The 22,009-nt window shown below is 49.3% G+C and overlaps 11 protein-coding genes across 11 annotated transcripts; 6 read left to right on the forward strand and 5 right to left on the reverse strand.

The window, feature by feature from the left end:
* The first annotated feature begins 86 nt into the window (after nt 1-86).
* On the forward strand, nt 87-1,187 carry BGZ61DRAFT_456405 (uncharacterized protein). Its single transcript, XM_046246513.1, has one exon. It carries the CDS (start codon nt 238-240, stop codon nt 1,102-1,104), a length of 867 nt encoding a protein of 288 aa, XP_046101032.1. The 5' UTR covers nt 87-237; the 3' UTR covers nt 1,105-1,187.
* A 300-nt stretch (nt 1,188-1,487) lies between these two features.
* BGZ61DRAFT_480907 (uncharacterized protein) lies at nt 1,488-2,368 on the reverse strand (the record flags this gene model as incomplete). The annotated part of the gene is made up of 4 exons (XM_046249249.1): nt 1,488-1,717; nt 1,796-1,813; nt 1,843-2,257; nt 2,312-2,368. The coding sequence occupies 4 exons, from the start codon at nt 2,366-2,368 to the stop codon at nt 1,488-1,490; spliced, it is 720 nt and encodes a 239-aa protein (XP_046101033.1).
* A 546-nt stretch (nt 2,369-2,914) lies between these two features.
* BGZ61DRAFT_550952 (major facilitator superfamily domain-containing protein) lies at nt 2,915-4,512 on the reverse strand (the record flags this gene model as incomplete). The annotated part of the gene is made up of 6 exons (XM_046255488.1): nt 2,915-3,193; nt 3,244-3,380; nt 3,437-3,527; nt 3,576-3,957; nt 4,013-4,312; nt 4,486-4,512. 6 exons carry the CDS (start codon nt 4,510-4,512, stop codon nt 2,919-2,921), a joined length of 1,212 nt encoding a protein of 403 aa, XP_046101034.1. The 3' UTR covers nt 2,915-2,918.
* Nucleotides 4,513-5,140: 628 nt separating this feature from the next.
* On the reverse strand, nt 5,141-7,544 carry BGZ61DRAFT_496182 (uncharacterized protein; the record flags this gene model as incomplete). The annotated part of the gene is made up of 3 exons (XM_046250985.1): nt 5,141-5,491; nt 5,546-7,398; nt 7,469-7,544. The coding sequence occupies 3 exons, from the start codon at nt 7,542-7,544 to the stop codon at nt 5,141-5,143; spliced, it is 2,280 nt and encodes a 759-aa protein (XP_046101035.1).
* A 709-nt stretch (nt 7,545-8,253) lies between these two features.
* Nucleotides 8,254-10,461, forward strand: BGZ61DRAFT_395433 (uncharacterized protein). The gene is made up of 5 exons (XM_046242925.1): nt 8,254-8,736; nt 8,793-8,929; nt 8,986-9,132; nt 9,199-9,738; nt 9,803-10,461. Exons 1-5 carry the CDS (start codon nt 8,594-8,596, stop codon nt 10,411-10,413), a joined length of 1,578 nt encoding a protein of 525 aa, XP_046101036.1. The 5' UTR covers nt 8,254-8,593; the 3' UTR covers nt 10,414-10,461.
* Nucleotides 10,462-10,843: 382 nt separating this feature from the next.
* Nucleotides 10,844-11,366, forward strand: BGZ61DRAFT_480911 (uncharacterized protein; the record flags this gene model as incomplete). The annotated part of the gene is made up of 3 exons (XM_046249250.1): nt 10,844-10,977; nt 11,035-11,234; nt 11,290-11,366. 3 exons carry the CDS (start codon nt 10,844-10,846, stop codon nt 11,364-11,366), a joined length of 411 nt encoding a protein of 136 aa, XP_046101037.1.
* A 172-nt stretch (nt 11,367-11,538) lies between these two features.
* On the reverse strand, nt 11,539-12,713 carry BGZ61DRAFT_65679 (Alpha/beta hydrolase fold-1). The gene has a single exon (XM_046256957.1). It carries the CDS (start codon nt 12,683-12,685, stop codon nt 11,711-11,713), a length of 975 nt encoding a protein of 324 aa, XP_046101038.1. The 5' UTR covers nt 12,686-12,713; the 3' UTR covers nt 11,539-11,710.
* A 546-nt stretch (nt 12,714-13,259) lies between these two features.
* On the forward strand, nt 13,260-14,189 carry BGZ61DRAFT_456412 (acyl-CoA N-acyltransferase). The gene has a single exon (XM_046246514.1). It carries the CDS (start codon nt 13,269-13,271, stop codon nt 13,986-13,988), a length of 720 nt encoding a protein of 239 aa, XP_046101039.1. The 5' UTR covers nt 13,260-13,268; the 3' UTR covers nt 13,989-14,189.
* A 265-nt stretch (nt 14,190-14,454) lies between these two features.
* Nucleotides 14,455-15,782, forward strand: BGZ61DRAFT_456413 (short chain dehydrogenase reductase). The gene is made up of 4 exons (XM_046246515.1): nt 14,455-14,524; nt 14,578-14,630; nt 14,703-14,871; nt 14,921-15,782. The coding sequence occupies exons 1-4, from the start codon at nt 14,484-14,486 to the stop codon at nt 15,540-15,542; spliced, it is 885 nt and encodes a 294-aa protein (XP_046101040.1). The 5' UTR covers nt 14,455-14,483; the 3' UTR covers nt 15,543-15,782.
* Nucleotides 15,783-16,363: 581 nt separating this feature from the next.
* BGZ61DRAFT_456415 (glucanase B) lies at nt 16,364-17,643 on the forward strand. The gene has a single exon (XM_046246516.1). The coding sequence runs from the start codon at nt 16,399-16,401 to the stop codon at nt 17,533-17,535; it is 1,137 nt and encodes a 378-aa protein (XP_046101041.1). The 5' UTR covers nt 16,364-16,398; the 3' UTR covers nt 17,536-17,643.
* A 2,114-nt stretch (nt 17,644-19,757) lies between these two features.
* BGZ61DRAFT_456418 (uncharacterized protein) lies at nt 19,758-20,619 on the reverse strand. The gene is made up of 2 exons (XM_046246517.1): nt 20,106-20,619; nt 19,758-20,050 (listed from the first exon to the last, which is right to left on the reverse strand). Exons 1-2 carry the CDS (start codon nt 20,490-20,492, stop codon nt 20,042-20,044), a joined length of 396 nt encoding a protein of 131 aa, XP_046101042.1. The 5' UTR covers nt 20,493-20,619; the 3' UTR covers nt 19,758-20,041.
* Nucleotides 20,620-22,009: the final 1,390 nt, after the last annotated feature.

Raw genomic sequence — 22,009 nt, forward strand, 5'->3', positions numbered from 1 at the left:
AGGAAGATGAGCCAGTCACTTCGTCACCTGTCCCCGCCACTGTAGCACCAGATAGATGTCTTAAACCGCCACCAAACTCGGGCGAAGCTGTTGGAGCCTTATGGAAAGTCGAGTGATCACCTGATATAAGATGCGGGGTTGGGCTCAAATTGCGCTGCTTCGGTGCTCACCAGCCATCAGATTTAGATCTGTCACCCTAGCTGCTGACTTGTCCGCTGTCGTTCCAACACTTCAAACATGGCAGGACTTCAAGGCCCTACCGGTACCCTGAGACTAGATCCTGAAGGGCCAACTTATCACATTCTTCCCGACTTTGAGCCGCCTGCGCCAGCTGGGCGCTTCACTCTCGGTACCATTGTGGACGACTTCGACAGCCTCTGGCCCCTGAACCAGGACGAGGAGCCAGTCATCGATCATTCTCGGCTTCACTGTCACCATGAAGACAAGTTCTGTGCATCAAGGGCCAAGATTGTAAACGGAGGGAGGTACGCCGGATGGAGGCTTCTCAATCTTGGACCGGTCGGTGAAGGTTGGACAGGCCGTCGGAGCACGCAGCACATGAGGTACTGTTTCAAACGAATCGACACCATCTCCTTCACTCCAACGAAGGAGGATTATATGGAAGCATTTCAGTCAGTCGGAGTCCAAGACTATCTGTGTACATCCAACAACAAGCCAGTTTACATGATAACTGGAATCAAGACTGGATACGAACCGTCCATCACCTCCACGAGGAACGCCCCGATAAAAACGCGAACTGCCTTGGATCTCGAAATGCACGGCCGCATTCCGCGGCCCCATCCCGGGGCCCCAGGCGCAGATGCATCACTCACCTCAGACATGATTTTTGCGAGGGTAGTGACGTCGTCTGCTGTCTTTGCCATCAGCGTGGTAAAGCTCGTCGCTGACGCGGAATATCCTGCGGAAGACGATTCGGCTGAGATAGAGGGAGACGCCAGTACAGATCCTTCGGATGATGTTATCATGATCGTCAAGGACATCAAGGAGGTGGAGTTGGATGCTGAGCTGCAGAATATGGATGTACGAAATGAGTATTTTGGGGATGGGGAGATGATCACTTGGATAAAGCCGCGCGACACTTGAACAACATTATCATGTCGAGTGGCTAGGCTACCGGGGTTCAATTTTAGATTAATTTCAACATAATCAAGTTTCATTTGTTGCAACTTGTTTCTCATATTCTCACTACGCACAAATCGATTGACAGTCGACAGACGGCCCACGTTTGTCAAGCAGAACGAAGTCTAACGAAGAAATGGGAATAAGGGAGTCGTGGATTAAATGACACAAGAGTAAGCCTCTACTCTCACGGAGGATGGCCTCCTGCATTCATGGTCACCAATTGAACAAAGCTGTACGAGCTCCCTTGAGTCGGACAATAGGATCTGTACGTTCACCTCATGATCAGCCGCGCTTCTCCATGAGATCTAGAAATCCCATTTACCGTTAGAACCCGGACTGTATATTTAAGACGCCTTGGATTCGTCCTCATCATGTACCCTTCCTGTTTCACTAAACTCTTTATGCTGCTTGACACTTCCCTCCAAACCGAACAACGTTGCCTTATCGCCAGGAATAATCATCTCAAACTTTTCGGTAATTCTAGCATACTCAAAGTAGCCACAGCGGGCTATGGGTTGTGTTTTGGACATATCAATGAGACCGTTCGTCAGAACAGAATCGGAGATATGAATACCTATTAAACACAGTCAGAATGGGTCTTGTAGCCTCTTGCCATAGCTATGCGTCTAGCTAGGGCGATGCAAGTACTTACCAACAACCTTCCCAATCACTACATCGACAGTGCCCATCGGGGGTTACCTGGCAGCCGAAGCGTGGTGTAATATTCACATTCAAACCTAACAGGACTGTCTTTCACCATTGGGACAGGAATCTTTAAGCATGTAGACCACACTTTCTCAAGGCCGGCTCGCTCAAATTCGTCGACGCCGTACGGGGTTTGCTCGGCGGTGATATTGACGGCTTCCCGAAGCGGATACGTAGCGAGTTGCCAGCAGAAAACACCGGTAGCTTCAGCGTTACGCACTGTGTCTTTTCGCTCAGCAGCGAATGTTTGATTTGCGGAAAACATGACGTATGGTGGGTCAAACGTAAGGTTGTTGAACTGCGAGTATGGCGCAAGGTTTGCCATTGGGGTCGCATTGGCGTTCGGACCGTTCCCAGTAGCAGGGCTAACAGTACTAATCCAGCCTATAGGACGTGGGACGACGCAAGCCTGAGCTGATTAGGGTTGCTTGCATGGAATGTAGGTACGACTAGGAGGTCTAACCTTGAACGGATCATGTGGGAGCCCATGCTCCGTCTTTCCCGGTTGGTAGAAGACCATGTTTTCAGTTGCAGACCAATGTATTATTTCTTGTCAAATCGGATCATGGATAGCCTGGATCCGAACAACACTGACGGAGCCGTGCTTTTCTTAATATGTGGTAAATGGCATCAAGTTACCTCGGTAAGTCTCCATGAGGATGAATGCGGCAGTTGAAGTCGGCAGATAAAACCGTCCAATTAGTCTTCCTGAGACATCAGATTAGTGGGCCTTCTGATCTAGAGAATTAGGTTGCGGGTTGGGGTTTCTCAAATATCTTTGCGGGGCACGATATCACGATATTAGTTCACAAGCTAGGTCTCCAAACCAACGGCACTCCCCCTAACGAGCTTTCATCTCGTTGTTGTGATTTGGGCCATTTGAGTTAAATTCTTGGACAAGTCATGACAAATGCGGATAAAATGCGGACGAACTCCAGCAGAAGTGTGTCGAATAATTCAAGAGAAATTATATCATTAAAGCTTTGGATGGAATTGGGTTACTGTAATTCATCGATTCCATCATCTCACCAGAGTCTGCCATAATCATAAAAGCAGAGTCCCCATCTATACTACCACTTCTTTCTTAAATTCCTGTCGCATAGTAATCTGGTTACAAACATCAATCCACCCGAAACTGTCATACAGACCCCCGTGTAGATAATTAGATTGGTGTATTCGCCTGGTTTATTGTTCTTCAAGAAGGATCCGGCAATAGGAGTCCCTGTGAAGACTCTAATCGCACCCCAAGCTGAAAATGCACCGAGCCGCGCGCCAATCTTGTCATCGGGCGACAAACGCGATGTAACTGGCGACATGACACTGATAAAGATGCCGGAACAAAATCCTACTATTGTTAGCATGATTCAGTGTGTCAGAACGGGGTTTAGTTCTTACCATATAAACAAACGAAGCTCACGACGATGCCAATACTGGAAGCAAGAAGCCACATCGTGAGGCATAAACAACCCGAGACGGTTGTGAGAGCATATAGAAGATTAAGACCACCGATGCGATCAGCTGTGTATCCACCTCTGTCAGTTATATTAGAGGCTGTTCAAATTTATGAAATTAAATGGCGAGGACTCACATTATACGGCCAAAGAAGCTAGATCCATTGACAATGGGAAGTAAGTAACTGCTAACGCCAGACCCGTCGAAATTGACGGCAACGTATGGCTCTAGGAAATGTCAGAAAGTGAACCAAATACCATCCCAAGCGAGGTTACCTATGTAGTAGAAAGGAACGTAAAGACCAAAGTTCCCAACCACATTCGCCAACGCTAATGTACTATATCGGATGTCACGAAAGCCACCAAAGTCGATAATTTGTCGAGCGGACTTGAGCGGTTTCGCGGGCAGCTTTTCTGTCGAGATAAATGCAGCTATCCCGTAGAATACCAGCATGATGAACGCTGCAACTCGTAGTGACCATGCAAATCCGATTCGAGGGACCAGATGTGAAAACATAATTGGCAAACATACCCCTCCCACACTGCTTCCCCCCGCCACAACGCCCATGGCGAGGGCGCGGTTTTGTCTGAAATGTTGGCCAACAACTGGGAGTGCAACAGAGGTTCCAAATGGGACCATGAGACCGAATAATACGCCCTAGTGATTGGATGGATTAGCTCCGCTCCTGGTCGTTTAGAATAGTCTAACTTACTTGACTGAGGAAATACTGCCAAATCCGCCCCGGCTGCGCAAACGAAAGCCCAATGCAAGACACAATGGATCCTGTAGTAGCAACTAGGTACAGCCACTTGATCCCGTAAGCGTCGAATAGCGTGCCAGAGACAGGCCCCACGAGGAGCATTAATCCAAGCTGCATTGAACCAATGAGCGAGATAATGGACGGTGAGAATTCAGCGAGGTCATTCTGGATATAGTAATCCTGGAAGTAACCAAAGCTATTCATGTATCCGAAGGATATAAAGTAAACTAGAAATGACCCGGCAACGGTAAACTAGGCTGGTTTTGTATGCTCGCTCTCTGGCTGGCTAATGGTGCAGCCATGTTCAGGGTCAGCTCTGCGCTCCATTGCTGGTGGTGATTGGGGCTTAGCTGACAAGAAAATCGCCAAAGGAGGTTGGATTGAAAATTTGACAGTTGATTTGGAGATGAATCCGTGGAAGATACAAAACCAGTTATGACGGAGTGCGTCATTTTAACTGTGCTGCTGCTATGGAGTCCCGTATGCAAAACCAGGTTTTACTTGCCTACCAAAACCCTGACCTGTCACCAATAAAAAATGAGCTACATCCAAATCGAGCAGGAGCTTAATTAATGCGGATCATTTTATATCCGTAGCAGGTTATTTTATTTTTGTTGACATGTGGGGGCTCGAAACACTGCTGGTCAACAATAATTCATCTGCTAACAAACATGGTATTTGTGGCAAGTGATTCTGAGATGGGCTGATTTCTAGCGAGTCCTCTCCCCTCTATTCCTCGTCCATGCAGCTTAATTCTATTATTTTTTGTTGACTGGTTACCCCCCCCCCCCGATTACCCTACCTTTGTTGTCTGGATGTAGATGTAGAAGAGTTGGTAAATAGGAGAAGAATATTACTCGTCGTCAGTAGAGTTGTTTTTATCGTTTTTCTTCTGATAAATATATTAAATTTCTAGTCTTCTATAAATTAAGATATAGCTTACACCAAGTTTCACACCTGTCGTTATTACTAATAACATTGTGATGAAGCCCAATAAATAATGAGTGTCGTGAGATTCTGTAAGGAGGTTAGATACAACAAAGATTCACAAACGAATAGGAGAAATTGCTAACTTTTAGTTTACAAGAATTCCTTGTACGGGGTGTTGTGTCTCATAATGTAGACCTCAGCAACCAGTGCTGAACAGCCGACGACCATGGCAATGGCGATGATAGGGAAATTGACCCGCGCAAATTCAACAGCTTTGACGTGAATATGCTTGCGAGCGAGAATGTCGCGCCAAAGAAGTCCTGCTAGTGATGCGCTGAATGCGGTGCTGAACGCTCCGTAATTAACACCAAGTGCCATACTATACACTGTGCCCCAAAAAGTCCGATCGCTGATGCTAGTACGGTTCTCGTGATGGATGTTGACCCATTCTTGGATAACACGGGATAAAAGAATCGTGGTCCCTATATTCGTGCCTGCGAACTGTATGACTTGTTAGCTTATTTTAAACAGCTTCCTGTCAGTCAATGTACATACATTGCAGAGAATGACAGAGAGAAACCCCATTCCTCCTATGCTGCCCACAGTCCCTGTTTTGTTCACCCAGTGATCCCAGCCATAGGCAAAGACCTTTACCCAGCCTTTGGTGACCAAGGCTTGGACCAGGACAAACATGGCAAATGCAAAGGGCACCAGGGCGAAGGGGAGATGTGAGATGACGACAGTGGCTGTGGGGAACGTATCCTGCAGCCAGCTATATCCCTTCTTGATAAGTGAAACCAATGTTGTAGGCCTGGCGTCTTGTCTCGGTGGGGAATCTTCTGCAATTCCCTTCCGGCCTTCTGAAATCACTGGACCCGGGAGACTCTCATCAGGTTTTTGGCCCGTCGAGTTGGCGACAAAAACGCCAGATTCTGTCCGTTCTAATGAACACATCGCATCGGCCAATGATGGACTTCTCTCAAAATTGTTGGTCCCCTCTACTTTGGTGGAGGTTGAAGAGGTTGAAGGCGAACTCGGAACAGTAGTATGACTCTCGTCACTATCCGGCGAGGGAGGGGTCAGATCAGGAGACTGGTTGATTAATGCCGCCGAACGCATATCGTTATCGGCATTCGTGACATTGATCTGAATTTGACCTTGTGGTGTCGTGTTGGGCGGCTCTGGTTGAATCGCCATCATTTCCTGCATCTCGCGTTGTCGGTTCTTTTCTGTTTCAGCATCCTTAGACCTATTTGCCTTCTCAGTTCTGGCTCGTTCTGCTTCTCGGCGTCCCTTTCTCGCAATCTCTCGAGTCTTCTCCCTATCGTGCCACCCAGACGCAATGTCCCAACAGAACATGACAAAAGCAGCGGGGAGGGTTACCCAGAAAACTGGATGTTCGCCGCTGCTCGTGCTGGCAGCGTTCAGAGCAAGCACCGTGATGAGTGTCGTGGCCATAATGACAGCTCCGAATGCAGCACCGCGCTTGTCAAGGAAAGGATTCATGATCTCCTCCAGGGGAAGGAGTTTCCTTGGATCGTCGCTGGCCGACATTTCGTCTTCGCTGTTAATTGCCCCGCGTGCGTAGGGAATATTTGGATTGACTGGGGCTTTCGCTTTTTCTTCCTGCGAAAGTGTCTCCATCTCAATCGAGGTGGGTATGAGGGACGGGTCGGCGAAGACAAAATATAGAAGAAACGGAAATAAAACCACGGCCGTTATCACAACGGGGACAATCATGTTGGCTGTGTAGTGGATGAACTTGATATCAAACGCTCCAGCAAGTACCAGATTCGTCGGGTTGGATGACACAAGAATAGCTGATGCGATATTGGCGACGGCGAATTGACTGTAAATCCAGGCTTTCGGATGGTCGATGTTCTTCGACACTCGTGTCATGTAGGCGAGAAAAGCTGTGCCCGAGAGAATGATGGGGTCATTGCCGATAAAACTTCCCAATGCGAAGAAAAAGGCATATAGGTAGAAGAATAGCCTATGCCCGACTTTTCCACCCCATTGGAGCACCTTGAAGGCGAGCCATCGAATAAGACCGGATGCATCGATCGAAATGGCAATGTAGGCAAGCGTAAGGAAGAAAGCCATGATGTCGATTGGCGAAATGTTATTTGCGCCAATTGTTCCATCATGGACTTCTTGTCGGCCAATGGCCCCTACTGCCAACAGAAAGAGGTCCGCTATGAGAGGCGCGGTGACAAAATTCATTGGAAGTCGGAGGCGAACAAAATGCTTGGTGTCGCCGGGCCCCTTCTGCTCCTGAAGTGAGCCATGTTGGGTCGCGCGTCCGGTTGGTGATATCACTCGAATGGCGCTTAAACAGCCCAGGACGGCACGTATAACGAACCGAGGGGCGTAAAAAGGAATGTGGAATGGGAAGAGCACCACAATATCTACGGGAATAGTAGAAAGATTAGCCACGAGCTTATGAATCTGGCGTACACAGCCACTTCCAGAACTCACTTGTGACCAGGAAGACGATGAGCGTAAGAATTGAGTGCCAGTCTGAAATACGGGCCGTTTCCGTTGGTTCTGCCATGATTTCAAAAAACAAGCCTCATATAGGGTCAGTTGTAGTAGACATGCATTTTACAAGACCCCGAAATGAAGGGGAAAGAGGTGGGAAAGAGGGCCGTCATTACGAGGTGGGAATTATCGCTGATCGGCGAAACCCCGCCCACATGAGGTGAGGACTTGGCATCTGCACGTCGAATGAGGCTGTGGCAATGGTTGAGCATGCAGTGAATCGCGATTCAATCCACAGATCGACGGGGAAATGCAAGGAAACTTACGATGAGTCTCATCTAAAACACATGCCGGCGCTACAGCGGTCAAATTATGAGACTGATTCACAACATAATTCATTGAGGCTCTTTTAACTCTATCAACAGTGACATGGCATGAAACCATTCTCCAGCCTTCGAAATTTGTTCCTTCGCACTGGATTCCCAATCTGGCTGTCAGTGAGGGATTTTCTTATCATGAACTTGCTGAAAGTGACCCGCAGAACCGCCTGACGTGAGTCGGCAGTGCCGAATGCAGTGTCTCACCAGACGTCTTTCTATTCGCCTGAATTCTGATGCCTACATCATGGTGTTACCCCGCGTCGCCCTGGTTCTTAGAGAGTGGTAGCACTGCAGAGCCTCTTCCTAGCTTCACCCTGGCCTCATCCTTGATTACAATAGCACCCCAGCCCGGAACGGTTGCGTGTTCGTCCCTCCTTCCTCTCTGTTGCTTCCTTCGTAGGGCTGTTAGCAGATAGCTGCTGATGCCTGCGTACGACCAATATGATTTGAGAGCCTCACTGTTCGACGTCGGGGTTGAAACGACACTGTGTTTGTGCGATGCTAATTGTCCCCGACAGCCGGTGTGGGTGGCTCGTTGGTCCAAACACGGAAACTGGGCACGCGACTCTGTTGTGTTCCCTCTTGCTGTTTGCTGTTCTTCTTTCTTCGTCGTCTTCTCCTCTTTCTTCCCCTTCAATATCGTATTTTTACTCGGCAGATTCTAGCTTAAATTTAGACGACTCCAATTTGTGTTCTTAATCCATGCCAAACCTGTCAATTGCGTCCCGAGAAATGAACGAATATGCCGCCGTATCTTTCTGCCCTCGCTGATGGGATATTCGAAGCCAAGGACATCGCATCATCCACAAACTCCACTATCGACGCACTGGAAGTCATCTGTGTGTGGCCCGTCTCGGGCCAATATGGTCCTGGGTCACGAGTATTGTGAGCCGTAAAACATTCCCGCAAATGATTTGTCTTCGGCTAACTTTCCCGTGAAGATACTACACCCTCGTGGCAGCATGTATTTTGGCTAAAAGGGTAGGGTGGGTAGTCAATGCTTGCTTGACTGCGGCGCTTCTATTACCCGCTGTTGCGGCAATACATGGTATAGTGCTTACAGCGCTGCACGTTGACGGTGAGAACTCGAGCCTATCCATGTGGACAAAATGCCTAACGTGATAACCTCCATAGGTGCGGTTGACATGGACATTTATGGAGCATTCCAGTTGTGCTCAATTGGTATCCTGGCTGCTCCCGTGGCCACCATGATGTCTAAGACGTACTTCAACGACCCGGGCCGAAACGTCATATTCCTCTGGACGATCTTGCTTCTATCAGGTAGGAATACTCCTCATCCTCGCATTTCTAGACGTGTTTCCGATCTAATCGTGTGCGTTGCCCCAGGTCTCATATGTCTAGCCGTCGAGTTCTATCGAATCGAGACCTTCGACTGCATCGACCCACAGTCAGGAAACGTAACATCACCGAGTTTCTCGAACTTCACGTGGGGAAAAGACAACACTTGTAGCCTGCGTTGCTCGACAAAAAATGGTCCTTTCTCCCCAATCCGCGGCGGGCCAGACGACAACCTCTACATTGTACCGGCGCCGGACAAGCTCACATTTGGCACTGCCACGCTCCTTGCCGCAGCTTGTTGCGTGCACGCCATACTATGCCTCATCTCTATGCGGAATAAGATCCTTGACAACTGGAAAGAGCGGTGGGGGCGCAAAGTCAACAACGAATCGTTGGATCATGTCATCGAGCACACCGAGCGTGCTACACCTGAGATGATGAAGTCAATTAACGGCAGAATACAATTCTTTCTGAAGATTGTAGCGATTCCTGTCTTTGGCGGTGCTGGACTTGCCATTTTGATAATCGGTGAGATGAACTTTTTCAGTCGGCAAGTTCGCTACCAAACAGAGCCAATCTCCAGCGTCGGTGAGATATATCTGCCCATTTCCACATATTACCACCATACTAACGTCGTTCGTGCCGTCTCAAGGTCAATGGACTCCAATAGCCGGAACGGTCATGGCTGTGGTCGGATCATTATACCTTCTAATGGCCGACGAAGTCGAGGCTGTGAGAGGCGAATTAGAACTCGGAGTGGGCGACAAGCAATGCAATTGTTCCCATCGATGCCACCGACAAAGTTTATTCGCAAGGTCGCCGAGGCGGTCAAGAAGTCGTTGGGCGAGCCGTCGTGGCTCCGAAGATAACGATACTAATCGCGGCAGAAGTCCTTCAGTAGTACTTCATACTCCCCCATCGCCGTCAATAGAAATGAGTGCCAGACAGTTGTCCTCGCCTTTCACTCGTGACCCTTCTGTGGCGGTCGAAAACGACGGACAAGGGGACCTCGGCTACCGACATAGGGTGGCCAAGACACTACTGTCAATCGGCAATTGGATTGGCACACCGACACAGGGCTTTTTCGACGACTCGGCGTTCAAGGCTGGGCGAGCTGCAGGATACCCTCTCATCCCTGCGGAGTCATTTCGAAATGAAAGACTTCATGGGGGAACGGAGGAAATGAGAGAGTCTGGATCGCATCTGCTGCAAGTCCCGCGGAATGTTGTACGCCGAGATAGTTCTTCAACCAGGATGGGATAGGCAGATAAGGTACATTAGATTATCTAGGCTAGCTGAACTCAGGATGGGATTTATCTTTTTCTTTCACTTCTCCCTCTTCTTACCATCTTTTCTTCTTCTTCTTTTCATACGTCAGGTGTCTTCCACGCCCTGGACTGAAGTGGCGCCGCCCAACGATACCTACCCTACACCGACCAAACGGCCGAAGAGGAGAAAGCTGGTGTATAGTGTAACCATTTGAGGTTAGCTTTCCCACGGTCTTATGGCCGGCTTAGGATTTATCCCTCAGCGAAGCCGGACACTGGTGATATCTTTTCCCGTTACCCCGCGCCAAAGGGATTGCGTCACATTTCGATTGCGCAACAGATTTGCGACAGCTGTGACATATTTAACTGTAAATCCAGTAGCTACAGCCTCCTCTACCCCGGCACGCATCGGTTAGCAACTCAAAATGATTGCTGGTATCGCCCATGTTAATATCACTGTGCCGGAAGGCACCCTGGACCTGGCAAATGAATTCTACGCCAGCATTTTGGGGCTGACACCACGTCCAGTGCCTGCTCTGCAGAAGGGCAGTTTAGCTTGGTATGGTTTCAAAACATGGCCACGACTTTTAGATTGATTATATCTGACATCTAAAAGGTTCGATATCGGCTCTTCCGGCCAGCAAATCCACGTTGCGTTCGGAAGTAACGTTGACCTCGAGTCCACAAGGCACCCATGCTTCAAGCTCCAGGATAAGGAAGCTCTGGCGGCACTGCAACTGAAGATTTGGGAACACTTTGAGGCTGGAGGCAGTGCGGCCCCAATGGCAGCGGACAAACCTGGGCAACTTGATTCTGGTAAGTATCTTTGTTCCGGACCGTGGGTCTTAAGTTTGCTAATGGGTTCATCAAGGTGCACAAGGCGTGGAATACCCAGATCGCTTCTTTGCTCGTGACTATGCGGGCAATAGATTGGAGTTTAGTCTATAGGAGGAATTCTTAATGCTTTGGGATGTGTCGGTGATTAAGATGGATTGCGGCCTTATATCACAAAGTGCTCACACGAACATGTCTGGACTCGTTATTCCAACAAAACACGACCACAGTAACATTTGTATCAGAACTGCCGGGTGTTGCCCAAACCCTAGCCGAGACGCTTAAATACCGGCAAGCTCCCAATATCGATGATCTCAACACTGCTGACGTGTGAGGTTGGGCGAATGTCATTACTGGATGAGGAGGATTCAGTGGTTCCATTTCCATCACCGGACATAATTCAATCCACCACGTGGCGCAGAACCGCTTGTATTCGCCCGCTGTTCCAAGGGCCTAGATTAAACCATACGAAGTAGTCCGTGGAGTTTCTCGGCCACATACTCAGGGTTATCAGCCTGGATGAAATGTCCCGCACCAGGGACTTGAAATGGTCCTTGGCTCCTATCTGACTGGGTGAGTTGAGCCAAGCCCTCGTTGTAGTGATGCCAATACGGGTTAACGTAGGCCTGGATCACCGCAACAGGAATTCCAAGCGACCGTTCGTTATTTTCGGCAAAAGTGACAAAATCGTGGCCCAAGACGGTCACGAAAGGTCCGCTGCCGTCTGGTCCCCGAAGACTTGGCGCGTCAGCACGAGGAAGAAGCTGAGTCAGATTCCTGCGGCTGAGGCCCTCCTTGTTTCCCACGTTTGGGTGGAAAAGTTTTCCAATTTGTTCCCGGGCGATCCGAAGATGTTCTGGAGTAGTCCCAGGCGGCAGCGCGGTCTTGTCGAAATCTGGTTCATCTGGGTCTGGGAAGAGCGAGACGAAGTCGGAATCGGTGAGCGTGCTGTCGAGGAACAGCACACCAGCGACGGTATTCGGGTGCTCTTGTGCGAACAAGCGGATGAGTGCGCAACCAATGGAGTTGCCGACCAGAATCAGCTTCATCTTATCGGAGCCATCCATGCCCAGTTTCTCCGTTGCGATTTGGGTGATCAGTTGGTGTAAATCACCGACGGCACTCATGCAGTCATGCGCATGACTGGGGTCAACGGCGCCTTTATCGTCTGGGTCGCGGTCAACAGTCTGGCCCTGTCCGAAGCGATCGTAGGTGAGAATCGCGGGTAGTCCATCGGGCGAGATGGCTTGTAGCGTGGCAATAGTTGGTGCCCATGCTAGCTGTGGCAGTCCAAGGCCGTTGACAAACACAATGAGCGACGGACTGGCTGTCTCCGAGGCAGTGGATGCGGTGAAGCTGTAGGAGAGCTGGGCAGACGGCTTGGTCGTGAGACGAATAAAATCGTACGCAAGTTCATCCCGCTCAGACGACATCTTGGCGGTTAATCAATTTACGTCTTGTTTGTGGATGAGTGAAGAAAGCCTTCCTACAAATGGACATGTCATCATCACCTCGTGGTCAGACGGATACGGTATTAGTCAGCGGTCGTAAGCCTCTAACCATTAAAACGGAGTGAAGATCCTGTTTGGTCATTTTGGGAGGGACTTTTGTGTAGTTATCTGGAATTATAATAATCTTGCGGTTTGATCTCCCAAGTTCATTATCTATTTTGGCGTATGTGACGATTTGGGCCTTCTCACTATGAAAACAGTCCTATGCGCCCGGACACTCCACCTCCACTGACCCTCCATAGGCATACACTAAGCAGTACAACATGCCGATTGGGCCCTGTCACAATTTGTGCAATAATGTTACCGAGTCCGAGGCGAAGCTTCAAGGGTCCATTTTTGAGGTCGCCGAGACACGATAGTGGCCAAGACACGAGCAATGGAACTGGCAAAAGTGGCGCGATGGTACCCCACAATCCGCTTGTAGCTACCTTGACCCAAATCACCTTCCTAATTTGGGAGACATGATATGTAACAAGGGAAATGTCGAAAAGGGTTGGTCAGATGCATGTATAAGGGATCCCTTTCCGTCCCGGCACAGAAGTTGTCGGCTTACCACTACTCCAGCATCTCACAGCCCTCAGATTTGTCGAGAAACAACGCCGATTTGTTTTATATCATGGATTTCAAAGGACTTGCAAACGCGTTCCGATCTAAACGCCTCGTCTACCGGGCTTTTGAAGATAATGAAGCCGACAAGCATTTCTTATTTGCTCAGATCGAGAACGACCCCGTCAACACGACACTTGCCGATCTGAGCATGGTGCAGCCGCGAAACAAGAAGCAAACCGATCTTTTGGCCAAAAGGATAGCTGAGTCGACCCTAGGGGTCATGATCTGCATCCCTCCGGGAGGTGACAGCAAGGAGGACGCTACACCTGTGCCCATCGGCTTCCTGGCTTTAAGCTGCGGAGGCGCGGAACAAGTGCACAGTCGATCGACCAGTCTTGGCATCATGCTGGCTACTCCTTACCAGGATCAAGGTTATGGCAAAGAAGCCATCAACTGGGCGCTGGATTGGGCGTTTCGATATGGAGGTTACCATCGCGTCGGGCTCACTACTCTCTCTTACAACGAGCGTGCTCTGCACCTGTACAAGCAGCTGGGGTTTGTGGAAGAAGGTCGTAGTCGCGAGACGTACTGGCATGATCGGAAGTGGTATGACCTAGTTGGCTTTGGGATACTGGAGAACGAGTGGGCTGCCTTGAGAGGTCTAGAAGAAACTTGAGTGAACGATGATGGATGAGTCTAGGACGGTGTATTTGACCTTATTTTGTGTCGGCAAATAGAAGATCTGGTTTTTTTTTGGGTTATAGTTATGCCAAGAGACGTACAATTCATCAGCCGAAACAATATACTACCGAGTTCGAGAATGATTGCACAAGTGTTCCGACACATCAACGTCCTGGCCTGGGCTGAATGATCTTTGGTAAGATCTTGTTATTTAGCCAGTCCTCTTTTCGTCGACTTCGAGGGGGTGATTTAATCACGAATTACCCACAAAGTCTGGTGGCTACTTCGAAAAAATGAGTCATATCGACTCATATGCAAGGATGCAAGCCATACTGGAGAGTTTCGAGAAGCTCGTTTGGGTGCCATGCCCGAAAGCATCGACACGCATCTCGGCGTATTGTTAATCCGGATAGAGAGTTCTCCACCCATCTCCGAGCCGAGCTTCAATCCCCGGCAAAACCACATCTATCCTCTTCACCAACATCCAAACATGAGCGTTCAGCAATTAAAAAAGTCGGTTCTGATCACCGGGTAAGTTTCAATCGCTCTAAACGTGCTATTTGCCTCTAATTAATGACGAATAGCTGCTCACCTGGCGGCATCGGCTGTGCACTAGCGCAAGAGTACCAATTACGCAGTAAGCTCAACATGTGACAGTGTAACCAACGTCTGTCCAAGACCCCAAAGCTCACATTGCACCATCTGCTAGGCTGCAATGTCATCGCCACAGCTCGTAATCCCAAAGCCCTCGCTGAGCTAGAGGCCATGGGCTTGACTGCGGTCCGTCTCGACGTGGATGACGAAGACAGCATCAATGAGGCGAAAGCGCGGGTCGAGGAGATCACCGGAGGAAAGCTGGATATCCTAGTGAATAACGCGTAAGGTCACACAACGCCAAGGCAGTTACACGACTCTGACTTTCTATAGTGGCGTTCGATATGTCATGCCGTTGACAGATGCAAATCCAGAGCGCGTTCGTTCCGTCTTCGAAACGAATGTCATCTCAGTCATGACTCTCACCAACAAGATGCTGCCTTTCCTTCTGGCGTCGGAGGGACTTATCGTCAATATCTCCTCTTTCTCCGACCGTCTGGGATACCCGTTCAAGGGCGTGTATGCCATGTCCAAAGCAGCACTTACATCTTACTCCCGCGGTCTCTCGCTCGAACTGGCGCACTACAACGTCCGCGTTCTCAACGTCGTAACATCGTTTGTGAGCAGCAAGGGCCAGAGCGGCGTCGCCGAGCCATGGCCGCAAGACAGTTTATTCGACAGCATGCGCGACGTGGGACAAAAGGTTGGAAGCGGAAAGAGGATGACGGCTGAGGAGTACGCCAAACATGTTGTGACGGAGACTCTGAGAGGCAAGGGCTGGAGCTTTGGACCGTGGAGGTTCTTTGGGACCAGGGAGGTTATGCGAATTGGCACCATGTCTACGAAAATGTGGCTCCTGGAGATGCTGGGTGAGGGCTGGATACGATTCTTGATGCTCAGAATGTGGCCGTTCTGGAGACTGAAGGATGCTCTCCAAAATAAGAAGAACAATTGAGCTTTCCAGGGGAGTAACTTGAATTTCTCTGTAAACAGCTATTTATCCTCAAGTCAAGAACGCATAACTTTATTTGCGATCTCGTATGCCACGAAAGAAAGGTTAGTGGTGTGTTCTGCCTCAGAAGTAGTGTTGTTGAACTAAGGCAGTAAGGTAGCTTCCCCAAGAATGTTGACTTCAGCAATGAGCATTGTTGCGTTTGGCAATAGTGATTGTGTTATTCAGGTGTCCAACAGATTGTCTAGGATAGCTGAAGAACAAAGCCTATAGTCGTGTTTGGGCGAAGGTGTCTAGTGAAGTACAAAGCTGTATCGCTGTGATGTATAGATTCCCACAATCCAAGAACGCCCCTGCGACTATTTGCCGAATGGAGAAAGATGTTTGTCGGGCTGGGTTCTGCCAATGCCAGTCATGTTCCTGGCCACTAAATTGCACTATTGTTTAGGACCTCCTACAAGACCTAAGCTCTACCGACAGCACTTCGCACTAGCTATGCAGCTAGCTATTCTGCCCTCGTTCAAGGTCGATTTTGTTGTAGAGCAGTCCTAGCAAGTTTTTAGTGTCGAGCAGCAATGAAGCAAACTGTTCGTCCGTTCTTCGATCTCCCCCCCCCCCAATCCGCAAAAGTGTCTCTTGACCTGTTAGGGCCAGCGTCTGTCATCAACCAACGACACCTGACCCTTGAGACATTCAAGTTCGGGCTAGGATTGGCCATGTCTAGGGAGCATGCAAGCCCACGACTGCTTATGACGTCATCGCACCTGACGCATTCTGGTCTGCTCAAAACCTGGGTTTCTGGGATACCCACAACATTCGGAGGAGTTCTAATGTCGTGAAACAACGTCTCGCAGTCAAGATGCCGCAGTCACTCGAAATAGCCCTCAAGAACGTCTCCAGTTCGCATCATCTGTATGCCTACGTAACTGGCATAGCCATCCAACACAATAATCAACGTTGTCTCCTCAAAGCAAATGGCAAGGACCTGTATTTCCCTCAAGAAGTCCCCCAGATAGGCTCCCCCCTCGCAGAAAACTGCGCCATCGCCCTCGGAGCGCCTGGGAAAACGGTCAAAATCACCATCCCTCAAATCGCCGGAGGACGAATATGGATCTCCGAAGGCGAACTGACTTTTCTGCTGAACCCTGGACCGGCGCTTGTTGAGCCGTCGGTGCTGAATCCAAGCGATCCAAATGCGGGGGTGAACTTTGGGTTCGTCGAGTTTACGCTGAATGATGCGCAGCTCTATGCGAATATCAGCTACGTGGATTTCGTGCCTAGGATGCCGATCGCCATCAAGCTCAGGCAGAGCTCGGGAGCGGTTCAGTTTGTGACGGGCATGGCATCTGACGGGTTAGATATGATGGTGGACGGTCTGACTGCACAGGCGAAGAAGGATGGTCGGCCATGGGACAAGTTGGTCGTACATCGCGATGGTCGCAATTTGAGAGTCCTGAATGCGACGCATGGAGACGCTGTGAATGCAAGCTTCGATGGCTATTATGAGCCGCTCGTCGAAGAAGTGTGGCAGCGCTATGGGTCTGGGCAGAAGATGAGCATCAACACTCAATCCGGTGCAGGAATCCTCGAGGGCCTCGTGGGCAGCAACGGTACGCTGAAGATCGGAGACGAGGAATTCAACAAGCCAAACACTGCGGACATATTTGGCTGCAACAGCGGTCCCTTCACGACCGGACCGTCGCCCATCAGGAACGCCATCATCCCTCGCCTCGCCGCGGCTTTCGTTCGGTCTACCTTGTACCAGTACGATGTGCAGCCAAGCACCCCGGATACATTCTACCGGCAGGACCCAACGAACCACTATGCCCGACTGGTGCATGAAGTCAACATCGACCATAAAGGCTATGCGTTTGCGTATGACGATGTGCAGCCGGATGGGGGGGACGACCAGTCCGGCAAAGTCAATGCAGGGGATCCGCTGCTGTTCAAGGTTATAGTAGGAGGACAAGGAGTTCAAGCGGGTGAAGAGTTGTGATACTCGATCTACAGGATATTCAGTGCTTATATAGGTAGGTAAGGTTAGTATTTTCGCAATGAAAGACAATGTGTACGAGCTTAGAGCGACACCAGTGCAGGTCCAGAAACGGAACGAGATCGTGATGCGATCAAGTCTCGTCTGCGAGTTACGTGTCAATGCTACATTACTCCACAATATCGTGCGCAAGTAACCATCTGACCTGGTTATACCGAAAGCGTTCAGGCTATTGAGAAAATTAAGAGTTCGGAGTCCGGTGACGGATAAACTCCCCAGTGCCCCATTTAACGCTTACCCATAAACCTTACTGCGATCTTGTCGATGTTGGAACCATACGACATAGCGACTAAATAACCTTCGACGAAACAGACCATCATGGCCAGTTAGGTGGAGATATGTTGGCATAAAGAATACAACAATCAAATACTAATACCTTGACCCCAGGATTACTAGAAGCCAAGGTGCAACACTATTGCAGCAAAATCACTGCTGACATCAACTTCGACCCGCGTGATGGTCTCGGATTTATTGGTCGCATTCAACCCCATACGCTGTTCAATTTCAGCGTCGACTTATCATTCGACCCCGTATCGTGTGGAGAGGAGGCTGGCGTGACTTTTTTTCTCACACAGTATCAGCATATCGACCTTGGTCTCGTTGGCCCAGGACACTGTAATTGGACCAAGGGTGACTCGACGCGCCTCCGTTTCCGTGTAACAACATTCGGAAAACCACAGGAAGCAGCCCAGGAAACAAAGATCATAGCACTACCTGATAGGTGGCGTCGAGGTTCACTTCAACTGAAGATATGGGCGAGCGATGACAAGACCTACCGATTCTTTGCTGGGCCAATATCAAAACGTCATCAAGCCATCGAGATTGGCAGTATAGGTTCAACACTCCTGAGCGGTGGACCGGTCCATTCACTGGTAAGTCTAAATACAGTTCCCAGATCGGGATGCCTCCAATCAAGTGTTGATACAACCAGGGACGCTCGTTAGTGTCTACGCTACAACTAATTGAGAGGAGGGCTCAACGCCATCATACTTTAGTCAACGTCAGCATACCTTAGTCGGTGGAGATACACGGGTGTGGCGCAACAGATTGATCATGATGAGATCGTGTATTTGCACTAGCTAGGCTTTGTCGAACCCTGCTGCTCTTGCCCTTGCGGTTGAATCTGGCCAGCGGCATAGCTGCAAGCACAAAGCCGCAATCCCCAAATATCTCATCGTTTTTCAGTGCAGTCTCGTTTCAGCTTCAAAACTACCACTATGAATACCGATTGTCGTAGACCAAATCGCCCTCTTGTTTCACTACGGAGTCCGAGGAATTCCAGTCGTGAACGATTCCATACAGCCTAATATCGGGAATTCCCACTCACGTAACCATGCAGACAACTGTAGCCCCTCCCTCCTTCAACATGAGACTCCAAACAGTCCCTGGCTCGCGCGGCCATTGCTCCAGTTCCTCATGTTATCTGAGTATCGTGCTAGGTCGGAGGTGCGGTAATTTGTCTCGGAGGACACTAAAATATCTTGAGGTGTGCGTGAAAATAATAAACCATCGTCTATCCTCCAACCTAGCACATTGCCAAAGATCGCAGCAGTCGTTGCTAGTCGCGCCGTAAATTTCAAGCCGTTCGATGGTGCGCTAAGCGGGAGCGCAGACCTCTGGCATATATGACGGTATCAGAAGTCATGAAATTGCCTTTCTCACTCGTCGTGTTGTTTCGGGATTTCGCTCGGCTTGGCCTCTTGGTATTGTCGACAACCGCGGTTGGACTTGGCGCCAAGTGGAAGGACATAGTTGGTGAGTTTCCAGACAGATCCTATTCCTTATCATCAGCATCAGCCAGGTGCCGCGTTCAAAAGTGTGGATGGGGTGATGTCAGTGATGGACGTACCTCTCTAGTCGATGGAACGTGATTCGACGGTGCGATAGCGTCAAATGTTTGACTTCTAATGGGCACGTCTTCTCAAATTCATTCATCGGAATATTATGGAAGGGTCTACGGTTATATCCTGATAGGAATGACTGATTGCTGAAAGGCATGTTAGCCATTGGGGGTCCAAACAAGAAAATCCCGACGTCGTAGTACCGGAAGCAATATCCGTCGTCGCAGGTACGCAGCCAGTTTTATTTCCGTATGATCTTAAAGCCCATTCGTTTAGCGATTGACTGTCCGTATGCTTGTCGCAGATGAAAGGCGGTTCGTGCACCGAGAACTCTAATGACGGATCGATCTGACAATGATCAAAGAATTCGCCAGCAAAGCCTTCATAGATGCTCGTGCAGTAGGATTGGTCGTTGGTGGCCACATCGCCGACGGACGAAAGGAACCCGGTCGATACATCGGAAATATCGTTACCGTAGGCTTGGATATTGAGGGTGAGATCATCGGATAACGAAAAGAGTTCCGTCGATGCATCATGACCAGCCATCCCATGGGACACCCCATTCAGATACATTCCTTCAATGCATGGAAGGAATTCGGACGGGTGATCTATCGTGACTAAATCGAAATGAGAATCTGTTCTTTGCAGGGGGTTGGAGGAGATAATGCTTGCCGACGAAGGAATTGACATAGCTGCGACGGGTACAGCTATGTCTGAGGATTGGCCACAGAAAGGGCGAGTAATGTCTGTAGCCTTGTCCCCGAATCTTGTCACCCCCCATACATGACGAGCGATGTAGGGAGGACTGTCCGAGCCCTTGGATTGTCGTGCCATCGCAGCATCGCGGCCACCCAAGGGAGAGCGCTCGAGCCGGTGCGCTGGGGGTGATGACGTGTCTGAAGAACTTCGGCTGGATTGCCTACGGTATCCGTTGGCTTTGGATTCGCCTTGTCGCTTGTTGGCTCTCAGTTTCCGTTGCGAGTCGGCAAGTTGAGCGCGCCTGCGAGCGACTCTCTCCTCTGGGCTGAGATTCAGCATCGGTCGACCTCTCTTTGCCATGATGATAGAGAAGTGTGTGCCAAAGCACGTGTCAGGCGAGGCTTTGCTTAGAAAAGGTGGCTATTAAGCAACAAAATGATGGATGGTGAGTGAGCGTTGGATGCTTGGAAATGATGAAAGATTCAGGACGACTCACCTCAGACTGGTACTGGCGGAGCTCCACACAGATGACTAGAGATACAGTATGAACTATAATTCAAACTGTAATATTTCTTACCCGGTAACTCAGAGATATTATTTATCCCGTCTCATCAATAGCGAAACGATCCTTCTATTACCCTCTTTTGAAACAATAAACTACCAAATATGGCGTAATATTCAGTTTCTAATGTTTCTTTTGTTGTTAAACTGCCTAGAAGTATCAGGTGTTCATTTGTCCAGTTCACTTCCAGGTCGTCGCTTATCTGGTCCTGGAAATAGATAGCACTGTACTGTGTCAGAGTGGGGAAGTAGCCATCCGCTTAACCTATTCCATGAATTAATGTTGACAGCGCCCTTTGCCTGTTTGAATATTTGTTGACAGAAGGCTATCTGCGGCTTTCCGGCTACCGAGATTTTTCGTTAACAAGGAGCTTATCATGTAGTCTTCCGAGGATCGCTCACCTCTTAGAACAATTCTGTTCGCACTTCTGCGTGGTTTGTCTTTGCGTTGCCCCGTGTTAACTATAATAATTTAAACACCATCGTTTTTCAGAACTCAATGTCTTTCTTTGTCTTCAGACTAGGGTCATTCGCATTTCTTTGATGATCAAGAACATCAAGAGAATGGGATAACGAATGCGTAGCGTCGTGTGCTTTGAGAATCAGTTGAAGCTCCAGGGTAAATGTACTTTCTGGTACACCCGTACAAAGTTGACTGACAAGAAAAAGGTACCATTGGTACCTTGAGCATACAGTTCGTGACGGGTGAGTTGTTCTCGGATATACGCTATGGTTCTATGTGATATAATTCTCGATCCATGCGGTGTCCTCAAGGATGTGGGCGGCGATTTGATCTCCAGGTGAAGAGCTTGAGCTGTAAATAGCCACTGGCACGAGGGCGGCGTGGGTGTTTGTGTTATTTTGAGAGACAATGGCACCAAGGCGCAGACCGTTTGCGCCAAGATCCTGAGAGATTCCCCATATGCCATGGGGGCGTGAAGTGCTGATGATGTTTGGGGGTGGATCCACAAGCAGGACACAAGAGGGACTGGGAAGGCTCCGTGTCCACGGTATTGTCCTAGACTGAAAGGGCGTAAATTTCATCACAAATAAGATGGATTTTGTAATTTTCACGGAGTCGCATTAGACCCACGAGTGCATCGCGTTGTGTGGCAATGACCGGTCGGGTTATGTGGGTTGCAAAGCATTAAAGCTGAAATCGGCGTTCCAGATTCTCGAGATTGCAACAGGGTAACTTCGTACCTTTATATAGCGTCGATTCCGAATGAATCAGTCAATGCAAAAGACAGTAGTGCCACGTTGACTGGGAGATCGATACTGGCGACAAAGTCACGATGGTATGGTTGGCGGAGTAG

Source organism: Ilyonectria robusta, assembly GCF_021365365.1.
Source record: "Ilyonectria robusta strain PMI_751 chromosome Unknown BGZ61scaffold_17, whole genome shotgun sequence".
NCBI classification, from domain to species: Eukaryota; Fungi; Ascomycota; class Sordariomycetes; order Hypocreales; family Nectriaceae; genus Ilyonectria; species Ilyonectria robusta.

Excerpts from the sequence above, each read along its gene's own strand:
- BGZ61DRAFT_456405 (XM_046246513.1), top strand. The coding sequence starts at position 238 with ATGGCAGGACTTCAAGGCCCTACCGGTACCCTGAGACTAGATCCTGAA.
- BGZ61DRAFT_395433 (XM_046242925.1), top strand. The coding sequence starts at position 8,594 with ATGCCGCCGTATCTTTCTGCCCTCGCTGATGGGATATTCGAAGCCAAG. Across the intron at positions 8,737-8,792 it reads GGTCCTGGGTCACGAGTATT|ATACTACACCCTCGTGGCAG; the intron begins GTGAGCCGTAAA and ends TTTCCCGTGAAG. Across the intron at positions 8,930-8,985 it reads TACAGCGCTGCACGTTGACG|GTGCGGTTGACATGGACATT; the intron begins GTGAGAACTCGA and ends TAACCTCCATAG.
- BGZ61DRAFT_65679 (XM_046256957.1), bottom strand. The coding sequence starts at position 12,685 with ATGTCGTCTGAGCGGGATGAACTTGCGTACGATTTTATTCGTCTCACG.
- BGZ61DRAFT_456412 (XM_046246514.1), top strand. The coding sequence starts at position 13,269 with ATGTATAAGGGATCCCTTTCCGTCCCGGCACAGAAGTTGTCGGCTTAC.
- BGZ61DRAFT_456413 (XM_046246515.1), top strand. The coding sequence starts at position 14,484 with ATGAGCGTTCAGCAATTAAAAAAGTCGGTTCTGATCACCGG. Across the intron at positions 14,525-14,577 it reads AAGTCGGTTCTGATCACCGG|CTGCTCACCTGGCGGCATCG; the intron begins GTAAGTTTCAAT and ends AATGACGAATAG. Across the intron at positions 14,872-14,920 it reads GATATCCTAGTGAATAACGC|TGGCGTTCGATATGTCATGC; the intron begins GTAAGGTCACAC and ends GACTTTCTATAG.
- BGZ61DRAFT_456415 (XM_046246516.1), top strand. The coding sequence starts at position 16,399 with ATGCCGCAGTCACTCGAAATAGCCCTCAAGAACGTCTCCAGTTCGCAT.
- BGZ61DRAFT_456418 (XM_046246517.1), bottom strand. The coding sequence starts at position 20,492 with ATGGCAAAGAGAGGTCGACCGATGCTGAATCTCAGCCCAGAGGAGAGA.